General features: G+C 42.2%; 1 protein-coding gene across 18 annotated transcripts in view; it reads right to left on the bottom strand.

The window, feature by feature from the left end:
- LOC134524274 (rap1 GTPase-activating protein 1-like) overlaps positions 1-17775 on the bottom strand; it is a 51991-nt gene that overhangs the window by 30446 nt on the left and 3770 nt on the right. For all 18 annotated transcript variants that reach the window (XR_010073549.1, XR_010073550.1, XR_010073551.1 and 15 more), the window contains exons 2-6: positions 13896-13989; positions 12967-13002; positions 6739-6786; positions 5584-5622; positions 5278-5469 (exon numbers count right to left, since the gene is read on the bottom strand). Coding sequence is in view for 12 of the 18 variants with exons in the window: in XM_063354130.1 (XP_063210200.1) it covers positions 5278-5469; positions 5584-5622; positions 6739-6786; positions 12967-13002; positions 13896-13989 (409 nt within the window). In the remaining 6 variants the exon portion in view is untranslated. The remainder of the gene's footprint in view (positions 1-5277; positions 5470-5583; positions 5623-6738; positions 6787-12966; positions 13003-13895; positions 13990-17775) is intronic.

Here is a 17775-nt window from a genome sequence, read left to right as displayed (position 1 = left end):
GCAGAAAGACAGAGCAGCTGAGGAATAGAAAGATTCAAGGGGCAAAACAAGAGCACACCCAATGATCAGTTGAAGTCTAGAATCAAAAAGGTCATATGCTAGGGTGGATGCCCAAGACAGGCTGTTAAAGAAAAAGATGGTGCAATGCCAACAAAAGTCAGGACTAGAAGGCAGAACAAAGGAACAGGAGCCAAAGCCTGAGGTTAGATGCAGCCTAAGGTAAGACTGAGCTGCAAAGACCAGAAAACAGGATGCTTTTTGATGAGACTTCTAAGCCAGACCCCAGCAGGTCCGATACATTGGGATCTCAGTTGTTTTGAACCCTGGGCTATCAGCTCTGCAGCCGGCATAACCGGGCAGAGCTGCACAAAGGGGCGCAATCTTCACAGGGGAACAGGCACCAGAATTAGTGGAGGTCAGAATAATTGAATTTTTGTCAATGCTACTCTGGCTGCCTAGCTTGATCCTGAATATAAGCCTGGGTTTTAAACTGAGATCCGAGTAATCGTATGTATAAACAAAACTATAGTTTCCTCGTTATGACTTTTTTTTTTCTCCCCTCTGTGATTTTCTTTCTCTGTAAAAACACATAGGTAACAGAAGGCAGACTCAGAGTCCTTCAATGTACAACAGCATTTATCATTTGCTGTCCTGAAGTTCGAGATGAACCATCAAAAGGCTTTATGGCTTATACTGAAGATTGCAACTCAGCGGTGGCAAGACACCCTGGAGCTGAGATGACCTATGTATAGGTACAAATTTGTTCAGCCATAGAAGCCATTTCTATAACATTTAAGGCAGTCTGAAAGTGAGTTCTGGATTTCAAATGGATCTCTGTAAAAGCAATTAAGTATCTTCCATGGGGCCAAGGGAAAAGACTAACAGAATATACAAGGAGTGCTGACAGTTTGCCTGGGAAGTTATAAAGCTATTAAGACATCTGCCACGTTCTTAGTTGCTTGGGTTCTTTTTGATCAAATAGAATAATTTTTCACTACTCAGTAGCAGCAATTACACCAAAGATGAACAAACCAGACAAAAGTACAAGATGTCTTCCCTGTGGGACCTGGTTTCAGTCCTTTTAGCAATAGAAGCATAGGAAGCCAGAGAAGACAAAAAGATCTTTACAGCTTTCAAACTAGGTTCATTAGTCCATTCTCTTCCTTCAGGACAATTGAAAATTAAAAATACAATTAACTTTAAAAAAAAATTGGCAACCTCTGTTCACGTGGTAAAATACTGTGATTATTTCATCCCTGAAGAAGAAACAAAAGCAGTTTGGGTGGCCAAATGATGACCTACAGGAAGACAATAATACCTGAACATCCAAGCCCATCAACAGTGCTAGATAACTAAATGAACTTACAGTACTGAGTAGGCAACATCATTATTCCGTCAAGCCTTCTTTTCGTAAAATCATAAGGTGTAGTTTGCCAGTCAGATGATAAGGACCTAGGAGCTACTGCTATTGTTGGCAACTGCAGAACACAGACCCACTAAGGCTGGGCTGGTACTGCAATAATACCTGATGAGGCTGTCTCCTTGCAGGCCCTCCCTGCATCTCTGCTTGGAGAAAACTAAAAATAAAATAATAAAAAAATCTTGGGCTGATGGAGCTTGTTACTGTTTTCATGTCATGACAAGCTGACATAACACATGCATTTGCATACCAGAGGAAAACGTTCCTGAATATGAGAAGATCTGCAGTCTGAGCAAGTCAGAGAATACATTTACCAAAATTATAGACTTGTAATGAAACAAAATTACAGACACTTCAAAATAACAAAAGAGATCATTACAATTATATCTAATAATAAAAATGTCCTTTCACTGCTTCAAACAGTTTCCACCTCTGTCCTAGGTTAAGCTAGAATTTCACACTAATAACTTAAGAAATACAATAATAACTTTCTGCTGAGAGGACCCCACTGAGTCAGCTCCCCAACAGTTCACATCATTGCAGCAACAATACTTTAACCAGCACAAAGAAAGGACAGCATAATGGACATTGGACGTTGTCTATCTGGACTTTGGTAAGGCCTTTGACATCGTCCCCCACAGCATTCTCCTGGAGAAGCTGGCGAATCATGGCATAGACAGGTGTACTCTTCACTGGGTTAAAAACTGGCTGGACGGCTGTGCCCAGAGAGCTGTGATTAATGGGGTGAAATCCTCTTGGCGGCCAGTCACCCGTGGTGTCCCTCAGGGCTCATTTTTGGGGCCAGTTTTGTTTAATATCTTTATCAATGATCTGGATGAGGGGATTGAGTGCACCCTCAGTAAGTTTGCAGATGACACCAAACTAGGTGGGAGTGTTGATCTGCTTGAGGGTAGGAAGGCTCTACAGAGGGACCTGGACAGGCTGTATCGATGGGCCAAGGCCAACTGTATGAGGCTTAATAAGGCCAAGTGCTGGGTCCTGCATTGCGGTCACAACAACCCCAAGCAACGCTACAGACTTGGGGAAGAGTGGCTGGAAAGCTGCCCGGCAGAAAAGGACCTGGGGGTGCTCATGGATGGCCAGCTATACACGAGCCAGCAGTGTGCCCAGGTGGCCAAGAAGGCCAACAGCATTCTGGCTTGTATCAGGAATAGCATGGCCAGCAGGAGTAGGGAAGTGATCGTGCCTCTGTACTCGGCACTGGTGAGGCCTCACCTCAAGTGCGTGTTCAGTTCTGGGCCCCTCTGTACAAGAGGGACATTGAAGTGCTGGAGCGGGTCCAGAGGAGAGCTACCAGGCTGGTGAGGGGTCTGGAGACCAGGTCATATGAGGAGAGGCTGAGGGAGCTGGGCATGTTTAGCTTGAAGAAGAGGAGGCTGAGGGGAGGCCTCATTGCCCTCTACAACTACCTGAAAGGAGGTTGTAGAGAGGTGGGTGTTGGCCTCTTCTCCCAGGTGAATAATGACAGGACCAGAGGAAATGGTCTGAAGCTGCGGCAGGGGAGGCTTAGGTTAGATATTAGGAAGAATTACTTTACTGAAAGAGTGGTCAGGCACTGGAACAGCCTGTCCAGGGAGGTGGTTGAGTCACCATCCCTAGAGGTGTTTAAGAAATGTCTAGATGTGGCACTTCAGGGCATGCTCTAGTGGCAGAGATGGCAGGTTGTTTGGTTGGACTCGATGATCTTAAGGGTCCTTTCCAACCATGAAGATTCTGTGATTCTGTGAATGGAGAAATACATGACCACATATGAATGCATGGAAAGAAAGCTTCTCTCATAAGATTTTACAGCCTTCCTCCTACTGGCAAAATTAATCTTACTGAGTAATAGTCATATAAAATATAGACAATGAAACAAAGAAAAGGAACTGAACTATGGCTTGTACGCCCTTGCGCATTTTTTGTGGTTGTTTTATAGGATCTGCTACAAAGTTCTGCAAAAAGTGTCAAAAGAATTGTCCAATTTTGAGTGACCTAGGATATGCACACCCACAACACAGACATGCATATTAAGTTTGTAATACCACATATACTCTAATCTCCCATCGTGCTTAAAGGATATTCCCTAAACCACTGGCTATGCCTCTCCCATCATACGATGCTTACGGACTCTTCAGCTGAGAATTGTTCGCAGTTATTCAAAGCATGCAAGAGACCTTTCTTTACCTTTCTGAAATAACCTTCCCATGTTATCAGCAAGGAAAGGACCCAATCCACATAGCACCAAAATCACTGGTCTCTCTTAACTTTGAGCTGAAGAAGTATTCTCCTCGTGGAAAAGCTCTGAGCTCTCTCCTTACCTTAAGATATGGGTAAAGACATGGGTAAAGTTTTCTACCTGTGGGTAGAGATTTCTGGGACAAAAGTCCTATTCACCTTGTTCTTTTCTGACACTGACGTGCTCAAAAATTTACATGTTTAATGGAACACAGACAAACATTCATGTCAATTAAGACAAAAAATAAAACACTGGACACTCTAGAAAAGAAAGAATATAGGCGAGAAGAGTTTTTCTGTAGTATTGAAGCGCTGATGGTTGGTCACTTTGTAAATTGTATAGAGTCTGATGGTATGGGAATTCCTGGATCTCACTTGGAAGGAACAATGATGATATGGCCCTGGTTGAGCACGAGTATGGAAAAGATGAGCTCCACAGGTCCCTTCCAACCTCAACCGTTCTGAGATTTTGTGATATCAGGTCAGCAGTGATTCCTACAATCAGGCTGAAAAAATCATATCCCAATTTGCCTCTCATCCTAGCTGGCTCTGGAAACCTTCAAGCACAACCCTAAATTTACCTTGACAGAAAAATAATTACAGTTGGCACACTGAAGGCTTACAGAATGTCACAGGGTAAATGTCCATTAACAGATTGTACAGCAGATCTGTCAGTCTAGAGAGGAAGCCTCCAGGAAGGGTACTTTACATATCAATTGTATTAATATCAGTTTCTAGTGCTGCATACTACACAAGATCATTCAGACAAGTCCATCTACTGCAGAACAGGTCCCAGGTACTTCCCAAAGATCCACCTCTTCCTGGTTTTAAACTTACTAAGCAATCACAGAGGGAAACCACTGAATACGATGCAGCGTGAGTATACCTGTCAAGCTTTCTTATCTCCTTATGCCATGAATTTAATCTCAGAAAAGATCATGGGTTTGTTCTCACTTGTTCCTGAGATCCAGTCTGGGAATCAATCAATTCCCTGAACAGGCCAACCCAGATGGACCGTAATGGCCAGCCAACAAACATACACTTAGTGAGGCCAAGCTCTGCCTCCCTGTGTCAGACTGAAATTTTTAAAGTCAGGCAACACTTAGCACCAAATTTACTTAAATTAAACAACTATAAAACACATTGTGCAATTTCTTCATACAAATTCTGTGGTGACCATCCTTGCTATTTATCAACCTGAGGAAAATGGACCCTTTTTCTTACTACTGAGGGCCTTGCACTGTCAGTGCTGAAGTCCCCTCTAAAAATTATACCACCTCCATTTCCAATATTATTACAGTTTTTCCCCCTTGTCATCCCAAGGTTGGATCTGTCCAAGAGTCTCAAAAGAGCTTCTTAACCAAATATAAGCATTTCATGTGCAAACCTTTCTCTTCTGTCAACACAAAGGATGACGCACATATCACAGGGGGACAGGAGCAACCCAACACACTACTAGTCATACAGTAGTATACACCTTATTTACATTAGTTCAAGGCATCATGAGGAACTGAAATGGAGTGGCTGTACAGTTATTTCTAAATCCATAAGGAAAAGCCAGAGATGCGTTTCAGCCTTGAGGCCGGGTGGGCTGAGAAGGCTCTGAAGATCACCCTTACCTTCCCCAGAAAATGTTTGCGGTACAGCTTGGCTGTAGGGTCACTTTCCAGTTTCACTTTACCACTCCAGGGAAAGGGTACGTCAGACAGAGTTGGACTCGAGCTGGAGAGGTTGTGGCTGGTCCCTTCAATCCAGTAGCCCCCAAACTGGGGTAAGATAATGAGAGGATATGGCCACCCTTTCTGTAACACCTATTCAGAAGGACACAGGAACATGAAAGCTGAAAGGCCAATAAGATGAAATGCCAATAAGCTGAAAGGCCAATAAAGTCCAAGGAAAACCAGAGGAGAGCAGTACTAACTCACCTCATGGATGCTGGGGTAAGGAATATACTCCTCTTCTGTCTGAAATCAGAAAAGACCATTAGCAAAAATGCATGATATCATTTAAAGTGCTATGCTCTCATGATGGCGCAAGCTGTGCCCTCGGCTTCCACTCTGCCCTTGTCCATCTTTAGAGTTTTACTTTAGGATTTAAGGTTAGACTCTATTTCCCAGGCCTCAGCATTATAATATAGAACTTTGAGAACAACAAATTTAGGAATCAGATTTCACCCACCTTCCTCCTTGAAACTACACAGAATACAGGTATGCAAAATGCCAAGGTAGTCAAACAACAGGCAAACTGGATGAGGTTAGGAGTGGAAGCCTCTCTCCTTTCCCTCCACATAGTGTTAGACAGCTGCAGACAGAGATGACAGTAGGGATGGTAGAAACAGTACTGTATTTACAGCTGTACAGTTGTGGTACACAACTGAGCAGTGCTAAGGCATGACTGCAATAACAGGACGAGTATCTGAGCCACTTTATGCCAGTTGGATGCCCCTTCCATCACCACAAAGAGCACTGACTGTCTCTGTCAGAATGGAGCTATATCCATTCTCTATGTGGTTTGGTTTTTGGTTTGTTTGGTGGTTTTTTTTGGGGGGGGGTGGTTGTTTTTTTAAGGTCATTCCAAGATTGAATTCAAGGTCAAGGTTGACTTTAAGGTTACTGTGCCTGAGCTGAGACTGAAAGAACAGAGAGGAAGAGTTGAGAATTTAAAGATGGGAATCTGTTTTTATTAGCCTAATATTGAGGGAAACCGACCAGCTTCCTATGAGTCCTCAAGCAGTCTGCTGAAATAAATGCAAAGTGGGTTCATAAATATTATTATAGCTCTTAAATTAAATAAAATTTAAGAAATTATTTAGTCAAACCTAAGATTGTTAATAATATTAAACGCTTATTGGAACCACTTAAATTTGGAAGTATCGATTCTGTTTCAGCTACACAGTTTCACTCTGTCACACAGCAACTTAATAATTAAATAAATAAATAAGTAAATAAGACAGGCATATATGTGTTCTTGGGCTGTTTGTAGGCTCCCTGTTCACTCCAAGATGAGAATACACTGCAAGCCCGGTCAGTTATTATCTTCCATTGTCAGCAATTTAGGAGGCAACAACAGCTTGGCCTGACCTTGAGAGGAGCTGGAAGGGAACATCTTTGTTCGTCCAGACGACTCCCCTGGAAACACAAAGTCACAGACAGTGAATCCCATGTTTTAGCATTTATGTTTCACTTACCCTCTGTGTCCTTCTCCATATCCCAAATAACTATATTTTGTCTCTCTCTGTAATCTTCTATTTTAAGCAAGTTTGGAATAAACGGAAGGAGTAAAGCTAGAACTTGGTCAGTCCCCTAGTTTTGTATTAAAATGGAAAAGACCCCTCCCCACCTTACATCTTTTAAAAAGCAGAAAGCTAACAGAAATCAAAAGCAATCTCCTGAACTGATTTCCTTATTTAATTCTCTAATCTCTTCTAGCTACTTTACTTCCTAGCCCAAGCAATAAAAAAAGGGAAGAGGTAAAGACAGAACGCAAAAGAACAATATTTCAGACCATTCATTCCTGTGCTACTCTTCCCTCTCCCTTGAAGATACTGTCAGGCAAAGCACTGAGAACCTCAGAGCAGGGTTAAGAGAAGTAACAAACACTTGTTTTGAGGATTAGGGCTAGGCAGGAAGACTTTTAAGCAGCTTATGTGCCTTGCTTCCACCCACATAAGGGAACAAATCTGTCTCCTGGAGGTAAGAGAGAAAATCAGAGCTGCTCTCCATCCATCCATCCATCTGACCAGTGCAACAGCCTCCTGCAGGCAGCAAGGAGCCACATAGCAAAGCCCTGCACATCTGCTTTCCTAGGCACTGTCACTGTGAGGTGGGTTGGAATGGCAGGGCAAAAGACTACTGGCTGGCTAGTTTCTTCCTGAATCAGTAGCTGGCATCCAGACTTGATTCTCTTCCTTAAGATTGTTCCATCCTCTGCCTTCTCACCATGGCAAGACTAGTTCAATTCCACCACACTTCTGCAGCAGAAGCACACGGGAATAGGAAAATTTTAGTGAGGACAGCCCCAACATGGACCGAGCAGAGAACAAGAACAAAATAAGCCAAAAATATATGGGGGGCAACACGCTCCCATGAAATGCTGGTCATAGTCCAAGTGGGCATCAATACAGAGAGGAGAGTAAGAGGCAAAATTTGCATTGTCAGATAGGAAGCTGAAGACCAGGATTTAAGTTGTAGCTTTCTGTTATACACAAGACATGAGTATTCAACTACTGCCACCTAAATCTTGTAACTTTCATGCCAGAACATGATGCTGAGAATATGGTTTTTTATGCCGTCAGTGACTGCTTAATGGAGTGGCTAATCAGGGATTCCAGACACGATAAGCAGCTCTCGACTTTGTTCTGAAAATAAGCAGGATCTGATTTATAACAGCTGTGTAACAGAATACAATTATTCCGCAGTGGAACTAGCTTGTAAACTAGTATCTGGTAGAAATACATCTGAATGGAAGTCTACAGTAAGAGGCCTAAGAGCAAAAGTTTGGGGCCAATGCAGGGTGAAAAAAATGCTACTGTAGCAACAACAGTAACATTGGGCAATAGCAACATTAGATCAATGATTAATAATAATCGGGATGCTTCTTGCAGAAGCAACAAAAGAAAGAAAGGAAAAAAAGAGAAGGATAAAAAGAGAAAGGAAAAGAGAAGGAAAAAAAGAGAAGGGGTAAAGAAAAAAGAAGAAAAAAAAAGAAGAAAAAGAAAAAAGAAGAAAGAAGAAAAAAGAAGAAAAAAGAAGACAGAAGAAAGAAGAAAAAAAGAAAAAAAGATAAAAAAAAAAATCTATTACATAAAACCTAAGCTATAGAAAAATGAGAAACCTTATTAAAAGGACATAAAAACGAGCCTAAAAAAAAAGCTAAACCTTCATGAAATGTTGAGGAGCCAGACCTCAAGCTCACAACAAATGGATAACACCTTCGAAAAATTCTTAGAAACACCAGAAGTAAACCAGTACGGCTAAACTCCAGGGTAAGGGAGACTAGTAATAGATGTATGAGGGCATTCTTCATAGGCCTGAAGTTGAGTTCAAACACAAAAAAATGGCAACATCAACAAATTTTAGTTGGTTAAATATAGAAACACAACAAGTGGGGAACAATCTGCAGGTAACAACATAACAGCAAAAAAAATATTTTCCTTAACTATACTTTGGCAAGAGAAAGAAGCTTGCCAAAATGTCTACAGAGTGACACAAGATCAAACCATAAAAGCTGAGCTTAGAGAGAGTTACCCCCCCCAAAACCAAAATTTTTAAAAATATTTTATTTTTATTTTCAACAGAGAAGCCTGAGCAAATATCAGCTAAGAACTATTTTTCACAGAAGAAGATCTGTTTCAAATTGCAATGTCAGCACTGACAAAATGAACAACAAATTACCAGGACATGGTAGGTTGTGAAATCAAGATGGAGCAGAGGCTGACAAGCGATCTTTACCTTTTGCAGAGGTAGTAATAACCATTTTGCATTTGTGGAAGTCATAAAGCTGAGAAAGTGGAGTGTGTGAAATCTAAGTGTAAATGGATGTTTTGTTTATGTGATCTGGAGTTTCGCTTGTGAACCTAGTGTGTTGAGGTTCATCAGGAAGGCTACGTTCTGAAACAGGGCTCTCAGGAACAGTTCGCTGGGACAAGAAAGTCCTATGCTCTATCAAAGTAGGTTTGGGATAGGAGAGACATGCAAGTACAAAGCAGGCCCAGCCTCCCGGAACAAACTGTGGAAAGTACTGGGACAAACTTGCTATGCACAGGGGGATTTCTGCACACAGAAATGGAGGTTGGGAAACTGCAATTTTGTAAGATCTCTCTCCCCTTCCTTGGCATTTTTGGCAGATCTGATAACTGCAAAAATTTTCCACTTTCAAAGGAGGTGCTGGTAGAAGACCAGTATCTCAGAGAGGCCTAAGGGAAAACTTCCTAGGCTGCAGTAAAGGATCTGCTGTTCATATCTGAGACTCTACAGAGAGCTGAGGAATGTGCAAGCACATTCCATGACTCTGCACTGTTAAAGGAGCTCCTGGTAGCCTGGGAGCAGAAGACGTAGGCCTAAATCTACCAACCTCTCCTCTGGAGTGAAGCTTAAGATACTGGCAAAGATCTAATTCAGTCTTGGGCCATAGAGTCCAAAGCTTTATTTCAGAGGGGACTTACAGCATAAGTACTGCAGGGAACTTACAGCATAAGTTGTTGAAGTGTCAAAGCATGGGCAGAACAACTGCTTGATGTAGGCCACGAGGATGATCAGAGGGCTGGAGCACATCTTTTACAAAGACAGGCTGAGAGAGTTGGGATTGTTCAGCCTGGAGAAGAGAAGGCTCCAGGGAGACCTTATAGTGGCCTTTCAGTACCTGAAGGGTACTGAAGAAAGCTGGGGAGGGACAAGGGCATGTAGTGACAGGACAAGGGGCAATGGTTTTAAACTAGAGCAGGGTAGGTTAAGATTAGACCTTGGGAAGAAGTTCTTTACGGTGAGGGTGGTGAGACACTGGAACAGGTTGCCCAGAGAGGTGGTGGAGGCCCCATCCCTGGAGACATTCAAGGCCAGGCTTGATGATGCTCTGGAGCAACCTGGTCTAGTTGAAAAAGTCCCTGCTTACTGCAGGGGGGTTGGACTAGATGACCTTTAATGGTCCCTTCCAACCCAACACATTCTATGGTTCTATGATTCTATGATCACTGTCATTCCTCAAAAGGGAGAGGCATAAACTACAGCAGTTTCAGCCACCTGTGGAGACACCCATCTGGTTTGGTCCAGTTTGGCTTGCAGCGCTGCCTTTACGGAAAGACTTTCCCTCACTGTTTTCCTGGGTCACTTATTGTAGACAGCAGTGGTCTGGGAAACCAATATTCCCAGGGTCTTTTACAGGGGAAACACCTGGCCTGAGCAGGATGAAAAAATGGACAGCAGAGGAAAAAGCCTTCCAGACCCACAGTTGGGTCCAAAATGGCACAACAATGTTGTGATAGCACATTTTTTTTACAGGGAAACAGCAGTGCCTTGAGGGAACTAGTTCAAAATGGACAACTTGGATATAAAAGGGGACACAGGAAAGCAAAAACATGAAAGTAGTTGTGAGAAAATAAGACTGAAGGCTATGTTGAACTGGCATGAACGCAGAATAGAGGTAGTGAACGTCACACCATAAAACACAAAAGCAGGTAGGTGAAGAGGGGTTGGTTATGCAAGCATGTAAAGACCTAAAACATCTGAGTTTATTGGCTGAAATAAGATTTGCTTGCTTTTCAACTGCTTGCACTGCAGAGTAATCTAGGAAAATGTATTCCTATGTGTCCTTAACAAAGTATTTACTATGACTTCATTACATCTGTGTGCATAGAACAATGTGACCAGTAGCCCATTTACTTCAAGTAATGATTATTAAGATTAAACAGGAAAAAAAAAAAAAAAAGGTAAACTTCCTTCCTAGATGCCGGGGACAGGTTTCAGTTTAAAAAGAGAGCACAACTTCACCTGTTAATTCATCACACATAATGAAATGGCTATGTTAATTTTCAGTCAAACAATTATACTCCAATCCAACTATTAAAGTACTCAAAAGTACTGTGGCTTTGTTGTTGTTATTTTACAGGAGAAACATCCAAGTCTCCAATTTTGCCTTTTACTCACTTGATTGCTGCTGAAAATCCCAGATTTAATTTTCAAGAATAATTCACTAAATCTAAAGGATAGCCAGAGTCAAATGGAAGGAAAAGGAAAGAAAAAAACAAACAAACAAACAAAATAAATAAAGACTTAGTAAAAATATAAAGAAAGATCAAAACAAATAATATAAAGAAATATTGGGGGGAGTTTTTTCTTTTGGAAAACACCACTCTTCCCTTCTTTCAAAAAATTGCTGTCATACTTAAGCAGCAGTTATTAATTCTCCTAGTGCAAGACAGGTGACAAAACAAGCTAAATTAAAGAAAAATACCACGCCACTATACAGTCTTAACAATGGGCAGCTAAGAAAAGAATACAGATGCAAAATTAGGTGGTCTACATATGTTGGAAATTCTCATCAGCTCCCTCTGTTATATCTCTAACTAAAGAGGTACAAATCCAGCGAGAGACAGTTTTCATATGGTAAAGTGGGAGCTAAGAAACACTGAGAATCTTAAGCAACACAGTCTTCTAGTAAGGGACATCTGCTAGTGATTCTTCCTTATTTCAAAAAGGTTCCAGATTTCAAAAGGCCTGGGGAGGATTGTCATACCTGTCAACATGTGCTTGAACTGAACAAGCAGCTCTGCACGCTCCAGCTTACTTTCTAGCACAGAGTTAAATGAGCCAGGCAGGCTTACAGAGCCTGTGATTCTAAAGCCCTGAGCATATATCCCAAACATACTTCGGGTGTCAGAACAGTGGTTTCAAGGTCTGTGTCTGTCTACACATAAATACATTGAATATATACCTTCGGCCCCTCCTTACCCCATTTCTCCTTTCTAGTCTGCCAAATAGTACACTTCAGCCTCGTAACGCCGTACTCAGCATTTTGCTGCTACCTTCCACCTCCTCACCTTTATAGTCCCAGCAAAGTCTTGCTTTTTCCTCACGTACATAATTCGATCACCCAAATTCCAGAAAAAGAAGTTAATATTTTGCTGAAAGTTAAATTCCTGCACATAGCAAAAGGCAGGCATTACTTGCCGTGTTATGTGTCATGTTAGGTCAAAGTTAACCACAGCATTTTAAAGAAGGTGTACCACTCAGAAAATATTAGTAGTCTGTAAGGATGCTCTGAGAACAGAGCAGCTGAAAATTTTGTTTTCAAAGATTTTGTTGTAAGATATATACCATATATTACTGTCTCATCATTTTGTAGGGCAGGGTTTTTTTCCCTTTTACTCTATTTTAAGTTTATAATGTAATATATGCAACTAAAATGCATGCATTTCCATAAGTGAATTAATCCAGAGTCATTCTTTCTTGTGCAAGTTAAAGACGGGGCCTACAGTAGTTATTTATTAAACTGTTTGACCTTGATAAATGCAAATATCTTAATGCAACTTTGATTTTCTCTCAGAATCACACTTGTGCAAAGAGCAGACAGAATTATAATAATTTGTGTCTATTCCTTCCATCATGCTGGTTGGAAAAATGAACACAGGAAAATGCTTGTGAAACTGCATTTAAAAGCAGGTATAGGAGCTTGGGCCTAGAAGAGGTAAATATGCTGCAGACCCAAATTAAAGGGTATTGGGAGTAGAGTGACAAGAAAAATAGCAGCTGATTATTTGTTTGGCTATGAAAAATCAAGAGATCCCAAAGTTTGGCAGAATAACTTCTCCTTACCTGCATTTTTTCAATCATCTCAAACAAGTCCACAGTCTGTGAAAAGGAAAAGACAAAAGGGAAAAGAATTTAACGTCTGCAGAAGCTAATGTCACCTTTTGTGGTAACCAGATATTGAAAGAGCCATCACGTCCTTCCATGTTTTGGCACAGAAACTACTTGTTTGGTGAAGACAAGATGGAATTGTTCTGGAATGATGGAATCTGGAGCACCTCTCCTATAAAGACAGGCTGAGAGAGTTGGGGTTGTTCAGCCTGGAGAAGAGGAGGCTCCGGGGAGACCTTATAGCAGCCTTCCTGCACCTAAGAGGCCTGCAGGAGAGATGGGGAGGGACCCTTTATCAGGGAGTGGAGCGATAGGAAGAGGGGTAGCATTTTAAACTGAAAGACGGTAGATTTAGATTAGATATTAGGAAGAAATTCTTTACTGTGAAGATGGTGAGACACTGGAACAGGTTGCCCAGAGAAGCTGTGGATGCCCCATCCCTGGAAGTGTTCAAGGCCAGGCTGGATGGGGCTTTGAGCAGCCTGGTCTAGTGGGAGGTGTCCCTGCCCAGGGCAGGGGGGTTGGAACTGGATGATCTTTAAGGTCCACTCCAACCCAAACCATTCTATGATTTCTATGATTCCTTAACTGATAGCATGGACAATACAACTGGCCAAATTGTCTTCAGCTTCTGTTGCAAAAGCTTGACGTGGAACCTGATCAGGCAGGTACCAGGAATTCCCCTCTTTCAATGGATGAGACTACTGGCTTAATACTGAATAGCATAAGAAATTATTAAATGAACAAGTTTAGGATTCTCACAGAAGTGGGTAACTACAGCTATAACACATGCATGCACACGAGCTTTCTTTCAGTCATTTCTTCTGCTCAGTGGTTCAAGGCACATTCCAACCCTGAGCCCGAGGAACGTGGACTGCCTTTACCTTGTTGGGGACAGCAGGAGTGAGAGCACATGGAAAGCCTTGGGTGGGAGAGTCTATAACATCACTGAAGCAACGCAGCCCCTCCTCAGATCTCCTGCAAGAGACAGAGGCAGAAGGGAGGAAAAAAAAAAAAAAAAAGGGAAAAAAAAGGAAAAAGAAACATTTCTAACTCTTGGAGAACTCAAGATGCCAGTACTTGCCTGCAGTGCCTCCTTTGTCTTCTGCTTACTCTTCCTCTCCCCAGACCATTTCTTGCCTATGAGGAAGCTGTCATTCCCTGTGAGATTCCCTGAGCTGTCTTAACTTACCACTTGCCACCTGAAACATCATGGATGTAATAGCAAAAATCTTCTGGCCCCGACTGCTCAGTCTCTGTTCACAGGCACCATTTGCCTCACAACTGTCATGTAAGAGCTGAACAATCTTTTTTGCCAAGTTCCTCCTCTATCACAGATTTGCAGCAGAACAAAGGTCTCACAGGAAGCTTTGGGATCAGATCTCAAAACTGAACCATATTAAAAGAGCTGAAAGTTCTGAAATATCACTGAAATCAGCACCTAAAGGACAACACCAATTACCACAGCCTGGGTATTAGTCTCCAAGACAGGAGATGGTGCCAGAACAGAAATTATACACCCTGCAGGAGAGATGCAGGCATGGTTCTGTGGTACCACTGCTGGTAAAGCCAGAGCGCATATTAGATGGGCTTTTGTCTGCACATCTGCTATTGAAAATATATTATTATTTTGGCCCCTGCTGGAGCAGCAACATATACAAATAGCAGCACCATTTATTTGATTTCATAGAAGAGAAAACAAAAAATAACACAAACAATACGCTGTAGTTTAAAAGACATATATTGCATTGCTCATTGCACTCTGGACAGCCTCACTGTTACCTGCAGCTCTCCTGCTGCCGGCTAATAAACTTTCCACGCCATTCACAGATTTTACTAGCAGTCACAACTGGGATTTAAGTCATGGTGAGCGTCACATAGGTGGGGCTGGGAACAAAGCCCAAGTTTCTAATACAAGGGACAAGGCTCCTCCACTTTGGAACGCAATCATGAATTGTTTGTTAGGTCATATAATGCAATTATGAACTGTTACCCTCTAGCTGTTAGATTCATGACGCGTACTGCTTCCGTGCTGAGACACCAGTATCTGTAAGTCACACAGACTCTTGCTTTGAAACCAGTGGCTACATTCCCTGTTGTATGGAAATATAACGTATTTCTATAATCATGAAGCTACACTCTATTACAAGCTCCAAGAATCTCTATGCCCACCAACTCTCTGACAAGTCACAAACTATGTGGGTAGCCCAATGGCATCACGTAACTTGTAGACAGGCTGATCTACACAAAGAAACACAATGCTTCCATCCTGCAACTTTCTCCTAAAACTCAAATGAGAGAGATCTGTGTAATGCATCTAAAGATTAAATCCATAATGTATATGGGAGGGAAGATGTAGGAGTCAGTCTTGACATCCTCACATAAATATTGGAGTAGTCAGATGGCAAATGTACTTCAAATTAATATTAATATTATACCAGCACATGCTTTACTTATCGTTTTAGTCATTTACTTGAAGCATGTTTGGGACTAACAAAATTTATGTCCAAGGCAGTACATGAAAGATTTTCATTGTTTCTTTTAGTAAGCTGAAGTTCCTGTTCTGTGAGCCCTAAAAAGCTAAGAACTTAATTTGATAAATTCACATTTTCAGAAACTAGCCATCTCCACAGAAGTGCAGTATTAGAACTTCTGTGCAACTGGATGCTCTGGGGCCTTGTTGCATGCTATAGTGTTTTTCTTTGGCTGTCACTGGTTTGAATACCAAAGCATTCAGTAGAGAGTAAAATACACACCTGTCTCATGAAAATCTGTCAACTCCTACATGAGGTCAGCGTGGCCAGTCCTGTCCCTGTTCTCTCACTGTAAATTCATCTCTACACTTTGGACTGACCTGAGCACTTCGTGCAGCAACTGCTTCTCACCATTCAATTCTAGTACAGTTCTATTGTCAAAATGACTCCAGCAGATGCAAAAATCACTGGTCTTATCATACATTTAAAGATATTCTCAATTCTATAATTATCCCAGATTAGGAATGTGCTGAGGGACTTTAAAAATCCAGGAGAATGATTTAGATTTTATGTTATGTTTTACAAAATAACACAAAAATTTGGGGCCATTGTAACTATTGCTTGAAAGTCCAGTTGTGAATTTTGAACTTCTGGAATTAGAAGCACTAAGCTTTATTTATAGAAAGATAATATACTTCTTTTCAAATTGGAGCTTCAAACTCTTTGACCACAGAAAAGCAGAATAACGTCCTTCTGAAAAAGAAAAGCAATTCTGCAGACTGGGAGAGGAATACGTGTACTTGCTGAAGCTTTATTTTTAGGAAACGGCAACAAGGGGAAGCAGAGGGCAGAGAAAATGCTGAAGACTAAACTAGGATTTTACTAGCGACAGTAACTAGTGCACTAATTTCAAGCAGGTAGCCAAGCTAAAAGTAGGCAGTGCTGATCCACTGCTAAAGACTCCACTCCCAATACTGAAACTGTGCAAGAAGCACCTTTGCAGACCTCTAAGCCACTATCTCCACACACACACAACTCGGCTCATGTCCTGTATTCCAATCTGGCAGCATCCTCTGCTATTTCAGTCCTGGGATCTCTCTATACAGCTCTCAAAATCATTCCTATCTACTATAGCTGAGCCAGTTCAATAACCAAGTCAATGCAAATACTTGCTCCAAGAAAAACACAAATCGGCCTTGACAGATTTCATACATCCTTTCACCCACCTTTCATAAGTATTCCAGAGGTAAAGGGGATTTGTTGTGCTCTAAAGAGCGAAGTGCCCCAAATCCTCAGGGAACGTTCACAGGGAAGCAGGTGTATAGCTATTGTAAAAATGCTTGCTAATCTGGAAGCCTTCCAGTATGAAAAACAATATGGCACAATTTGCAGCTAATTATGGAATGACAGTCAGTATAATATCCCGTGTCCCTGCCTGATGAGTGATTCTTGAAATGAGATGTTTTGGTATGTTTTTGAAATCATTCACTGGAAGGGACAGGCAACTCAGAAGAACTGAAGCTAATGTGAAACAAGAGCAGGCCTGAAATGCTCATAAGGAAAATTCCGAGCAACCACTTCCCTTGAGCAACAGCTTCTGCTCTTTCACTCCCTTTTTTCTCCCTTAGAGAGACATATTTGCTCTACCAAATAAGATTTTTAGGTATTCAGTGTGAAAACACGACATGAATAGCCTTACTACTAACACCAGCTTTGAATTTTGCTCACACACAGATTCCTAAAATTCAAGAAAAAGAATTACCAAGACAGAAATAGGAAAAGGAAGCAACTACCACGGATGAAATGCAGTTTGTGTGCTCTGAGCTGGTCACAAACTTTTCTGCCTATAGGCACTCGACTTCCACTTAGGAACTTCACTTCCAGCTGCTGGGGAGCTCCTACCCCTCCCGCGGGAGCCACTGCTCGAACATGCAGCCAGTCTCTGCTCAGGGCTTTCTGGGTGTACCGAAAAGGCCCAGAGAACCCAGCTAGCTCTGGCTGCCCACCGGCTACCACCCTGCAGGTCAGGAAAAAGAACTCCCGAGGGAAATCGATCTCGTCGCGCAGCCGCACTCCCGAGAAGTCCGAACTGGGGATCTCCGCCACTCCCGGGGAGGCAGGAGAAAAGCAAACGAGCCTCCCTCCCTCCCTCCCTCCCGCTCTTCCCCTTCAGCGAGAGGAGCCCCTCGCCAGCCTCGCTCGCCCGCCTCCTCCCGACCAGAGCGGGGCCCGGGGCGGGAGGGACCGCGGTGGCTCCGCTGGCAGCGGGGACCGACCCCAAAGCCAGACC

The sequence above is a fragment of the Chroicocephalus ridibundus genome, chromosome 1, assembly GCF_963924245.1.
Source record: "Chroicocephalus ridibundus chromosome 1, bChrRid1.1, whole genome shotgun sequence".
Lineage (NCBI taxonomy): Eukaryota > Metazoa > Chordata > Aves > Charadriiformes > Laridae > Chroicocephalus > Chroicocephalus ridibundus.
The sequence above is the reverse complement of the archived record's forward strand: the minus strand, read 5'-3'. Positions and strand labels throughout refer to the sequence as shown.